The sequence below is a fragment of the Podarcis erhardii genome (genome assembly GCF_964252035.2).
Source record: "Podarcis erhardii genome assembly, chromosome: 8".
Classification (NCBI taxonomy): domain Eukaryota; kingdom Metazoa; phylum Chordata; class Lepidosauria; order Squamata; family Lacertidae; genus Podarcis; species Podarcis erhardii.
The window spans coordinates 80,599,676-80,612,659 of record NC_138499.1 but is presented as its reverse complement, the minus strand read 5'-3'; the positions used below and the strand labels follow the sequence as shown (position 1 = coordinate 80,612,659).

Below are 12,984 nucleotides of genomic sequence, written 5' to 3'. Positions count from 1 at the left end.
AGGAGCTCCATGTGACATAGAGATCGACACCGGGTCCGCCCTGTCCATCGTGTCGTGGAGCACCATCAAAAGACTGGTACCCAGAGTGTCCAAAAGGCAACTCGACTCTCACCGCGTACACCTGAGAGACTACCAGGGAAACGACATTCCCGTGGTAGGCGTTGGCCGGTTCCGGATTGCCTTCAAGGATTTTTCGGGCCTGCTCCGGTTGGTGGTGATCGAAGGTCAGCGGCCAAGCCTCCTAGGGCTAGACTGGTTTGATGCCCTTGGCCTGGAAGTCACCGGCATCAACTGCATCTCTAACGCAGAGACTGAGGGTCTGGTCAAAGACTTTGCCGAGGTTTTTGACGGCACCTTGGGGCAATATACAGGTACGCCCATCTCCTTTAGCCTTGATCCACAAGTCCCCCCCATCAAGCTAAAGCCATGCCGGGTTCCCTTTGCTCTCAAGGCTAAGGTGGACGAACAACTGGACAAACTGATCGCCCAAGGAGTTTTGGAGCCGGTTGACCACGCCAAGTGGGAAACCCCCATCGTCACGCCTGTCAAGCCAGATGGGTCGGTGAGAATCTGCGCTGACTACAAGTGCACGATCAACAAGGCACTTCAGCAGCACGCTTATCCGGTTCCTGTTGTCCAACACCTGCTGCATTCCCTGGGTGAGGGTAAGGTCTTCGCTAAGCTGGACCTTGCCCAAGCCTATCAACAACTGCCAGTCGATGATGCCACTGCTGAAGCCCAGACGATTGTCACCCACCGGGGGGCATTCCGTTGCCGCCGGTTGCAGTTCGGGGTGAGTGTGGCTCCTGGCATTTTCCAAAGCCTTATGGAGCGTCTCCTGCAAGGGCTTCCGGGCGTGGTACCATATTTTGATGACGTCTTGGTGTCTGCAGACTCACACCAGCAGCTGTTCGAGCGCCTCCGTGCCGTGCTGACCAGGTTCCAAGAGGCCGGGCTCAAGGTAAAGAGGGAGAAGTGCCAGATCGCCATTCCACAGGTAGAGTTCCTGGGCTATCTTATCGATGCCTCCGGCCTTCACCCGACCACATCCAAGATCCGCGCTATCCAGCAGGCCCCCACCCCAAAGAACAAGACGGAGTTGCAGGCATTCCTGGGGCTGCTGAACTTTTATAACATGTTCCTGCCCCACAAAGCCACAGTGGCTGAGCCTCTTCACCGACTCCTTAGTACAAAGACGCCTTGGGCCTGGGGTCATCGGGAGACGGCGGCCTTCAACGCGGTTAAGGCTCTCCTTTCATCAGACAGTGTGCTGGTACAGTACAGTGAATCCAGGCCGCTGGTCCTTGCCTGCGACGCCTCACCTTTTGGCATCGGTGCTGTCCTTAGTCACCGTTTTCCAGATGGAAGAGAAGCACCACTCGCCTACTTTTCCAGGACACTATCTCTGACGGAACGGAATTACAGCCAGCTCGACAAGGAGGCATTGGCACTTGTGGCTGGAGTGAAGAGGTTCCATGAATACCTCTATGGCAGGACTTTTGACCTCATCACTGACCACAAGCCACTCCTGGGCCTCCTCGCCGGTGATCGTCCAACTCCACCGGTCCTCTCGCCACGCATGCTGCGATGGACTGTTTTCCTGGCTGCCTACCACTACCGGCTCATCCATCGCCCGGGGAAATCGATGGGCCATGCCGACGCCCTCAGCCGTTGCCCTCTTCCAGCATTTGTGGAAGACCCGGCTCCAGCTTCATCGCTCCTTCTGATTGAGGATCTTCCGGCAGCGCCTGTATCAGCTGCCACTGTGGCCTCCGCGTCTGCCCAGGATCGCACCATCAGCCGGGTGCTCAACTGGGTGTGGAGGGGGTGGCCACAAGGGCCTTTTGCATCGGAGTTCCAGCCCTTCGCAACCAGACAACATGAACTCTCAGCTCATCGCGGCTGTCTGCTGTGGGGAGACCGCGTCGTGATTCCCCAGGGACTCCGTCAGCGCGTCCTGGAGGCTCTGCACGTTGGCCACCCGGGAATTGTCAAAATGAAGGCGTTGGCTCGGTGTTACGTCTGGTGGCCTAATATGGACGATGCCATCACTGCCTGGGTGTCCGCCTGTCAAGCGTGCCAAGAGTCGAGGCCTGCACCACCGGCAGCTAAGGGACACACCTGGGAGACGCCAAAGACACCCTGGTCGAGGGTGCACATTGATCTGGCTGGCCCCTTTCACGGCCGGACCTTTATGGTAGTGGTGGACGCCTATTCCAAATGGCTGGAGGTCGCCCTGATGCCCTCCACCACTACCGAAGCTGTCATCCAGGTGCTGCGAGGCCTGTTTGCAACGCATGGGTGTCCTGATGTCCTTGTCTCTGACAACGGACCACAGTTCACGTCAGGCACGTTTGAGGACTGGGCATCCGCCATGCCCTAACGGCACCCTTTCATCCATCCAGCAACGGGCAAGCGGAAAGAATGGTGCGCTCGGCAAAAGAGGCACTGGCGCGCCTGGACCGGGGAGACTGGCATGAGCGGGTCGCCGAATACTTGTTCGTGCAACACATCACCCCTCATGCGGCCACAGGAAGGAGTCCTGCTGAACTGCTTATGGGCCGCCGCCTCAGGTCACCGCTCGACCGGCTACACCCGGACTTTGCCGTGGCTGAACCCCCAGGCTGTGCCAACGCGCCACGGTCATTTGTCCCAGGAAACCAGGTCTTTGCCCGGAACTATGTGGGGGACATTCCTTGGGTGCCAGCCACAGTAGTGGGAGTCACTGGACCTCGCTCGTACCAGGTGGCACTCGAAGACAGACGCTTGTGGCGACGGCACATAGACCAGCTTAGGCGCAGGGTTGGGGACTTGGACACTACCGAGGTGCCCCCAACTGCGTTTGCGGCTCCAGAAGAGACACGTACAGATGGCGAGGCCCCACCTACACCTCCCTCGCAAACTGCCAGCGTGGAGCCGAACCAAGCCGCTTCAGAGGGTCTGCCAGACTTACCACAGACTCAGACCACTCCACTTGCGGAGGCTCCACCCACAGCAGCGGATCCAGGGGAGTTGGTTCCAACGCCACCTAGGGTCGCACCACAGCCTCAGCAAGAACTGTGTGGCCCTCCGGACTTGGCTACCAGTCCCCGGCGGTCTGGCAGAGTTCCCAAGCGCCCAACTTATTTAAAGGACTATGTTGTTGGACATGTATCACTGTTGGTCTAAGTATGGGAAATGTAACCAATATGCTTTTGTGCCTAATTGAACCATTACGCGTAGTGCTGTATATAAGGAAACCATTACGATTGTAACTAACGCCTTGTCTCGGTGGGAAGGGGTGTTATGTAGTGAAGTTTCACCCTGGGCCAGCAGGGGGATACTGTATATAGTTTTCACTCAGGTCTGTAGATAGTTTTCCCTCAGGTCCGCGTCAGTTATTTTAGGCGGGAACTCTGGGCTGTTGTTACAATGTTGACAGCCGGCTGCCTATAAAAGCAGGCCGGCTGAGCTGTTTGCAGTCAGTTCTATTCCAGCTTACGGAATAAAGAGCTACTTGGAGAAATCGCTGTGTCGTCTGCTATGTCAACCCACAACTTAACACATGGTGTAAAGAGAAATTAAGAATTGCAATCCTCATTTCTGCACTAGACTGCCCAGGTGATCATACAACTTTCCTGTTAACCTAATTCACTACACTTGGGTTCATTTTCTTTCTTCTCTGGCCAAGACAGCCATTATATTCTGTTCAAATAACACCCCATTCCTGCTGACACTGCAATAGGACAGCCGTGGTAGCTCAGTGGCCATTATTCACCTCAATATTGTATTGAAGAAATAACTGATGTGTCTATATTGCTGTATTATGTCTGAATATTATGGAAGCTAACAGAGGAGCAACATAAGCAGTTATCAATGGCAAAGTGGTTGGTGCTCCAACACTGGAATGATAGAACAGCAGTTTCAATTGTGCAAAATACTGGCACTGTGTAGAAAGGTGACTTTTCATAGGCGACAACAACATGAAGGAGCATATATTTAGACACTGAGTGCTTATCCACACATCCCCTTGTCCTGCTGCTTCCCCATCCTGGGGAAAACAACTCTATAGTGCTCAATCAGAGCAAACAGCAATTCCAAGTTTTTCCTAGGCTGCCATTTGTTCCAAATGATCGCTAAAGAGCAGGTTTTCCCTTGGAAAGGAGTAGGGCAAGGGGAAAACAGCTCAGACTCACACCTAGAAAATACAATCAAGTGGAAGGGTAGCCGAGCCCCTAGACTCTGTATATGGATGTATTTGTGTGACATGGTGTCTGAATGGGCTGGTGTGGAAACAGAACTCAGCAGACCTAACAAAAGCTAATTCTCCAGTCTTACTCTGTTCCCACTCCCTACCCCACTCTTCTATAAACTCCTATACTTTACAATGTGTTGCTTTTGTTATTTAGATAAGGAAAATTATTAGTATGTTTTGGGACATGGGTGGCGCTGTGATCTAAACCACTGAGCCCAGGGCTTGCTGATGTAAGGTCAGCGGTTCAAATCCCTGCAACGGGGTGAGCTCCCATTGCTCGGTCCCAGCTCCTGCCAACCTAGCAGTTCGAAAGCATGTCAAAGTGCAAGTAGGTAAATAGGTACTGCTACAGCGGGAAGGTAAACAGCGTTTCCGTGTACTGCTCTGGTTTCGCCAGAAGTGGCTTAGTCATGCTGGCCACATGACCCGGAAAAACTCTGCGGACAAACGTCTGCGCCCTCCGCCAGTAAAGCGAGATGAGCGCCGCAACCCCAGAGTTGTTTGTGACTGGACTTAACTGTCAGCGGTCCTTTACCTTTTTTTTTAGTATGTTTTAAGAGACTCCATTTATTGCAATGTCAACAAACGTAAAACCACTCTCTTACTATTAATTAGTAAGAGGCTATAAATTAGATTGTAGTCACCAATAGACTGGTTATTTCATTTCCTGTAATTTCTGACAAGATCTCTTAACTCAAGGGATCTGGAATTGTTTCCACAGTTACTGTACCTTCCACTCATCTCTCTAGCTTTGGAAAGACTTTGGGCAATGCATCTCCTTCTCAAATGAGGGGTTCCAGTTGTGTGGTTCTCAAAAACATTCCTTCTCTCCCCTAAGCTATGCCCCAGAAGAAGCTAGTATTTAAATCATGCAATTTTTCACTAAGGAAAAACCAGTATTTTCTTTCTCTTACACTGGAAGCTACTTGACAAACAAACACCCTCTACAAAGAGAAAGGAATGTGAATTAAAAAACCCTTTCTATATTAATAAGAACAATGCTTTACCTTGTGCAGTATTTCAGGAAGGACTCCCCTCCCCTTAATTGGCATGGATTATAACAAAATTGTCCTTCCTTTCAACAAGGATGTTTTCCTTAAAAATTATTAAAATCTCTCTCTCTCTTCCCCCACATCTACCCCCACCCCCTTAGGAGACTTCAGAGAATAAAATTGCCTGGAATGAGTAAATTGTTGTAACAAATGTTCATCACAATGAAAAACATTCTTAAGTGGCACCAAATCTAACCAGAATATGGTAGATAAAGGAAGGTCTCTCAAGGTTAGGTCCTTTATTAAAGGATGCTAACAGCATTTTTCTCCATTGATTCCACTAACAAGAAAAAAGCTGCCACATTATTGTGGTGGCCTTGGCAATGTCTCTAGTAATAAAAGCCTTTGTGATTGCGAATGAATTCATGGCAAAGCTGTCAGCACCACCATCTACATCATTCTTGTTAAAAGTGAATTATTACTGAGCAGAAGACCTTCTGCTGTAATAATAAAACTGAGTATCTATGAAGTGCACAAGTTCTCTCAACCAAGTGACACTCACAAATAGCCCCAACAAGTTCCAACATGTTACTTTTTAAAATTGTTGTTATTTAGTCGTTTAGTCGTGTCCGACTCTTTGTGACCCTATGGACCAGAGCCCGCCAGGCACTCCTGTCTTCCACTGCCTCCCGCAGTTTGGTCAAACTCATGCTGGTAGCTTCGAGAACACCATCTGGTCCTCTGTCGTCTCCTTCTCCTTGTGCCCTCCATCTTTCCCAACATCAAGGTCTTTTCCAGGGAGTCTTCTCTTCTCATGAGGTGGTCAAAGTATTGGATCCTCAGCTTCAGGATCTGTCCTTCCAGTGAGCACTCAGGGCTGATTTCCTTCAGAATGGATAGGTTTGATCTTCTTGCAGTCCATGGGACTCTCAAGAGTCTCCTCCAGCACCATAATTCAAAAGCATCAATTGTTCGGCAATCAGCCTTCTTTATGGTCCAGCTCTCACTTCCATACATCACTACTGGGAAAACCATAGTTTTAACTATACGGACATTTGTTGGCAAGTGATGTCTCTGCTTTTTAAGATGCTGTCTAGGTTTGTCATTGCTTTTCTCCCAAGAAGCAGGTGTCTTTTAATTTCATGACTGCTGTCACCATCTGCAGTGATTATGGAACCCAAGAAAGCAAAATCTCTCACTGCCTCCGTTTCTTCCCCTTCTATTTGCCAGGAGGTGATGGGACCAGTGGCCATGATCTTCGGTTTTTTTTAATGTTGAGCTTCAGACCATAGTTTGCGCTCTCCTCTTTCACCCTCATTAAAAGGTTCTTTAATTCCTCCTTACTTTCTGCCATCAAGGTTGTGTCATCTGCATATCTGAGGTTGTTGATATTTCTTCCGGCAATCTTAATTTTGGCTTGGGATTCATCCAGTCCAGCCTTTCACATTATGAATTCTGTATATGAGTTAAATAAGCAGGGAGAAAATATGCAGCCTTGTCGTACTCCTTTCCCAATTTTGAACCAATCAGTTGTTCCATATCCTGTTCTAACTGTAGCTTCTTGTCCCACATAGGAGACAGATGAGGTGATCAGGCACTCCCATTTCTTTAAGAACTTGCCATAGTTTGTTGCGGTCGACACAGTCAAATGCTTTTGCGCAGTCAATTAAGCAGAAGTAGATGTTTTTCTGGAACTCTCAAGCTTTCTCCATAATCCAGTGCATGTTTGCAATTTGGTCTACGGTTCCTCTGCCCCTTCAAAATCCAGCTCACACTTCTGGGAGTTCTTGGTCCACATACTGCTTAAGCCTGCCATGCAGAATTTTAAGCATAACCTTGCTAGTGTGTGAAATGAGTGCAATTGTACGGTAGTTGGAGCATTCTTTGGCACTGCCCTTCTTTGGCAGGCTTTTTAAAATTGAGAGTTGGAAAACATTTGAAACTCATATCCCTTTATACCTGCTGACTGTCTATCTTTATGGGCAACCAGAGAGCTCCTGGGGGCACCCAGTATTTCAGGGTTATCTTTCTTGTGAAGCTGTGGAGAGATGGTGGCTCTTCATTTCCTCTTATCTATCATCTATCATCTCTCTCTCCATCTAGCTACACCCAATTATTGACTTCCTTGCTCTGCTCACAATTAGATCCTATTTGCAAGCAAATCTTTATTCATGAGTAGGACATCCCTTCTGGAGCAGAGCTTGCTCAAAGTCATGGGAATAATTTCAGGCTCCCCACAGTGGTCATATCCAACTCCTGTCTCCTGGGGACATCTGAGAGTGCTGTTATTCCAGAGCTCCCCGGGGGGCTGGCATGCCCACTAGCTTCAGCAGTGATGAGCTGGGTAGGACACAGATGAAGCTGCCATGCCCATCATTCACAGTCAAGTAACATGGAAAATTGTAATTATTACTGATAATTACGTAGACAGAATTTCTTTAAAAGCATGTTGCTTCCGATGTTACTCTGTAGGGTATGGCTTGATTATCAATAATTTACAGTGGTACCTTAGGTTACATACGCTTCAGGTTACAGACTCTGCTAACCCAGAAATACTACCTCGGGTTAAGAACTTTGCTTCAGGATGAGAACAGAAATCGCGCGGCAGTGGTGCGGCGACAGCGGGAGACCCCAACAGCTAAAATGGTACCTCAGGTTAAGAACAGTTTCAGGTTAAGAACAGACCTCCAGAACAAATTAAGTTCTTAACCAGAGGTACTACTGTACAACTATCTAACCAAGCACATGGCTAAGTAGAGATTTAAAGCAAAGTTACTAAGGTTGAAGTCAAATTATCTATTGGCTCAACTACTTTCCTGTGTTGAATCAAAGCTTAACTTTTCCAGAAGCTCTGCAAATGCCATCTTGGTAGTCAAGATAACCCCACAATTAATTGGTAGTTGTAACAGTGAGCTCATATATGTTTACATTCACTCACTCTGATATATGCTAATTGGCTTGTTTTGATGTTATCCTTATCTTTGGGGGCTTGGGGTGCTGGGCTCTGAGCTCAGAGCTCAGAAAGGGGAATTACCTGTAAGACTTGGGTATTTGCCACCAATTCCCTCATCTGCTCAGGGAAGTTTCGGCCGAAGTGACACATATATAGAATGCATGAATGCTTGCTCAGGTGCGGACAAGTCATGATGACCTATCACTGTTGTGATGTCCATCTGGTGTCTGTGTTACAAGTTTATACCGTTTTTTAAGAAAGCACTAGAACTGGCCGTTCTGGAGTTTTTGACATCCTTCTTTGGTATCCCTGCATCAAAGCACTCTCTCAGGCCCTCATTTCGGCCTGTGGTTCAGAACACACAAACCCCCAAAAAGGAAAAAAGAAAACCCTCCTGATTGTTTTGCTGTCAGGAGAGATGGAACATCCACAGAAAGTTAACATATACAGACTGGAAATATCTTCCCTTATGATGGGTTACTTCCCATCTTATTAATAAATTTGGGCTTACCTGAACGGTTGTTGGGAGACATGCGCACAGGAGAGATGGAAGGCGTACGCGATGAGGAGTACGGCCTTTGCCGATCCCTCTCTATCGTTGAAGATGAGGCTACAAAGTGATACTGTGACCATCCATCCTGCACAGGGATAACATATGGGGGGGGGGATGACAAAATCAGCAAAAAAATATACTCACGTTCAATGTTTGAGAATAAAACTTAAGTAAGCCAAGTTAGGAATAAATAGTTTAATATGCTATCTTTTACAGACTGGTCTTGCTCCTCATCAACAGACAGATCTCTTGCACGATCCTTTTTAATATATCCTCTTTTTAAAAAAATAATGCTCGATTTCATGTATTATTTATCGCAAAATTCATATCCTGTCTTTCGTTGCCAAGCGATCCCAGAGCAGGTCGTAATGATTAAAAACACATCATAAAGTCAGTCAAAAACCTTGCACCAGAATGAGAATTACCATTCAGTTTGTAAGTGTGAGTGCACTATTATCGGATTACCGACAAAGCGTGTTCTCCTTCATGGAGAGCACGTGTTGCGGTGGGGGCTGCCAGGACACTCCAAAGTTGGGGGGCGGGCTAATTGATCATTGGCCACTGATGCGATTGGGGCTTCCCTTGTTGTTGGGAAGAAGTTAATGTTGCCATTTATTGATTGACAGCCAGAAATAGTAAAACTCCTTGCACGAGGCTAGGGCTTTCTCTTTTCGCCAGTGCATTGGATTGCCCGTCCCTCCCTCCCTAGAATAGGGTTGTTTGCTTTGACCTTGCTATGCCTGTCATGGGGTCGTCTGCTTTGGAGCGGGGGCCTGGTAGGAATTTTGTCCATCTGGCTGATTGGCTGGGGCCATTTGGTTTTTGCCTACTGCGTAGCAAATCGTCACAACTTGTAAGGTTCGCGGTTAGGCATTGGTTTATGGTTTGGTTGGTTGAGGGGCATGGATTGGCTGTGCCTGCCCCTCTAATGCTGCTGCTGCAAGGGATTCCGTTAAAGGAATTGGGAGCTAACTATTGCTTGTCCACTCTGTCAAGGGGGCTCGGGCCATAGCAATGAGCTCCTGGTTGCATTTGGGGTGAGGGCAGGTTCCCTGCTCCGCGTAACATCCAAGTGTATTCCCCCATTCTGACTTTCGCATCGTGCGGAATGTCAGACTGTCCCCCATGGTGGGGGCAGCTAGTCGCAACCAATGCCTACACAACCACTCACAAATTTGTATTTTAATAAAGTTGTGGCCAAAATTATGCCAAAAATCTTAAACAAAAATTTCTGTGTGATGTGTGAGTTATTGGGGTGGACCTGGGGACCTCGACACGCAATGCTCGCACCTCCTGACCAATGTACACACATGCGGTGGTGGAATGAGTGTGTGTCGTAAGGTCTGCCACTCACACTTAGAATGCTGGAAAATATTACTCAGAGATGGGAAAATGTAATCTATCATTAAAAATAGCTTGGTGATCTTTCTTGGATTTTCAGTATATGAATGAGTATGAACAAGATTTTCTGTGTTTCCTATTTTAACTACTGAGTAGTATCCAGCTATGTCACATGCTCAGAGGAGAAATCAATGGACTTAAATGCCTATTATGTTCATTGATTTCAGTGCGTCTACTCTAGGTATGACTTTATTGGATATCACTCGGGGCCTTACCACTTTTTTGTTCTGCCGCTGCTCCAGTATTTTTGCTGAAGGAATATTTACATTCTAAATTGGAACACCTACATCCAATTATGAATAAAAGGTTATGGGATGAACCTGTCTGAATTTTTAAATTTTTTAGTGGGAGAGTTAAGTACTTTCTTAAATCTCTGCCAATGATATTAATGAGAGTAACAAGTACTTGATTGGATTGTGCACTTATTTTTCTGTACTCAATGTTGATTTTCCTTTCAGAAATAATGACTGCTAATTTGCAAAATATTCACATATATAAGTAGAGCAAAAGTGAAAATCTGTCTTTTCCCTTCACCCGGTATGCAAAGTCAAATAGTGTAAATTGACTAGTATAAGAAATAAAAACAAAACTTTATAAGTGAAATCTAACATCCTTAAGGCTCAAGCAACTCAAACAATCTAATCTATATGTCCTTAGACTGTTGAGGGTTAGATAAGAAATTGCAAGAAAAGAAAACAGCCAATAGAAAAGAAATAACTAGTAATGACCATTAGTCCTTACTACTACTGATAAGACAAGATTGTTTAAATCCACACATTCTCTCTCAGGAGCCAGATAATTTGTCTAAAATCAGACAAAAGGTAATGCCAAATATATTATCTTCAGCTACACAACTACTGATGTTTATTAAGTATTAACTGAGGTAAGAACATTCCATGGCCAGCAGAACTAAACACAATACTTCAAAGTCCTTGAAAAACCTTTATTTCTCTCACTTATCCATATTGAAAGCTAGATTCTACATGGCTTTTCAAATCAAACCTCATTCTTAATCCTTCATCAAATATACACTATAGCTCAGATTAATTTGGCAAGCAATAGATTGTCAACATAGTGGGTGGAATTCAACACCACACTAAGACAATAATTCAATCAGTGTGAGCATTCCTGCTTGCCAGATGGAACAACCACTCCTTTCTTCTCCCCCCCCCCCCAATGCTGTTCTGGGTGTTCTCCTGACCCCCCCCCCCAAGAGTGGATGGGGTGGGAAGCCCCATTGGCTAGCACTGGATTATGCTGGACTGGATTTAGCTGAATCCAGCACTCTTTATTCCAAAGTACTCTATTTGACGTATGTATGGCTACTGGGTAGGGACAATCTTTTGTAAAATCAGGATAACAAACCCATTTTTATTTTTTATAAATAATATAATAAGCAGGGTTCTTCTGATTTTCAGCCACATTCAGGGGTTTTGATTAAACTGCAAAACTCAAGGGGGAATTGAGAAAGATACCTAATTCAGGGCCCTCTAGGGATCTAGACAGAGAACTTTCCCAACTAAATCCATTTGCCCAGGATGTTGTTGTCCAAAAAGAAAATGATTGCTTGTTCAAAGAAGGATGTTTAGCAATGTCTTATGGTGGAACACAGCCAGATTAACAAGAAGCTTAGGTGTGAAAAGTCAAGGTATATCTGATGACTGCAGCTAAAGAAAATAAAACAAGCCCTAAGATAGCCTATTCTCAAATATAATAGAATGAACATGTCTTGAGCACCAGCTTACTCCCCAGAGCTTCACATATCAACCTACAAAACCTAGTGACCATATGTCAGCTGCAGAGATTATTTTCCAACTTAGATATGAAATGGCCCTAAAATTTAGATGGAATTAAATAGAGGAATTGAGCTACAACAGCTGGCATTTATACAACTGTTTTTGATAGACACAGCAATTTTACGTGGCTAGATAAGATATAAAACACTAAGTATCAAGCTGTTTCAGTGCTGGAAGTAATTAATAGATTAAAAATTAAAAGGTGTGCATTTTTAATTACACGCAGTAATATATACCATCTATTTTAAATTAATAAGGCTACAATCCTCGAACTGCCAAGACAGTACAACTGAACTCGGTATGAGTGTTCTTAAATTAATGGCTTGAGGAATGAAAGCTTAACAGCACTCAAATCACCTGATCACTTTGAAGTCAATGGAAGTCAATGGAGTTTTCCCCCTATGAATCTAGGCTTGTCCCAAAGGGCTCTTAAAAGCTTAGAGTCAGCTGCAAAGCAGCTCACTTTATTTAATGCTCATCTCAAAATATCTTTGCTCCAAAGCATACACAGCTCTGTGGAAATGGCTGCTGCATGGTTAGAGTGAGAAAGGCAGACTTTCCCCACTTTGCTTAGAAGATTTCACACAATATTTTGACCTCTCTTTTTAAATGAATTGTTGGAATCCCAGTGGAATGTGAGTCCTACCTCTGACCATCCCTAGATAATCCAACATCTCAGAAACCAGCCAATACAATCAATGCTATAAGGAGCCTGAAACCCAAATGGGAACTTTACATCATACTTGAGACCCCGGAGGCAGCAAGGGATGGGACAGAACAACTGCACCCTCTCTTTTAACCATTTGGAACTTTGGTGCTCTGACCCAGACTCCAATGCCATTACAAAATGAACTGGAATTTTTGGAAGACCCAGACACATTCAATACATCTGAGAAATCTCAGGTTGCATGCACATGCACACACTTTGTCAGATGAGAGTATGTAAGACCGTGGAGGGGGGCATGATCCCACTGTTGCTTCAATTGCTCTGACAGGCACGAACCTGGAAAAGTTAGTGTCAGCTACCTAAATGCTAGAGGTGTGTTTCTGGTGCA

At 45.9% G+C, this 12,984-nt stretch overlaps 1 protein-coding gene and 1 long non-coding RNA gene across 11 annotated transcripts in view; one reads left to right on the top strand and one right to left on the bottom strand.

The window, feature by feature from the left end:
* Positions 1 to 12,984, bottom strand: part of LOC309348015 (catenin delta-2) — a 226,711-nt gene that overhangs the window by 17,795 nt on the left and 195,932 nt on the right. For all 6 annotated transcript variants that reach the window (XM_081873002.1, XM_081873005.1, XM_081873004.1 and 3 more), the window contains one exon: positions 8,691 to 8,817. In XM_081873002.1, the coding sequence (XP_081729128.1) occupies positions 8,691 to 8,817 (127 nt within the window). The remainder of the gene's footprint in view (positions 1 to 8,690; positions 8,818 to 12,984) is intronic.
* Positions 1 to 12,984, top strand: part of LOC309348111 — an 85,713-nt gene that overhangs the window by 42,598 nt on the left and 30,131 nt on the right. The gene's annotated exons all lie outside the window — the stretch shown is intronic.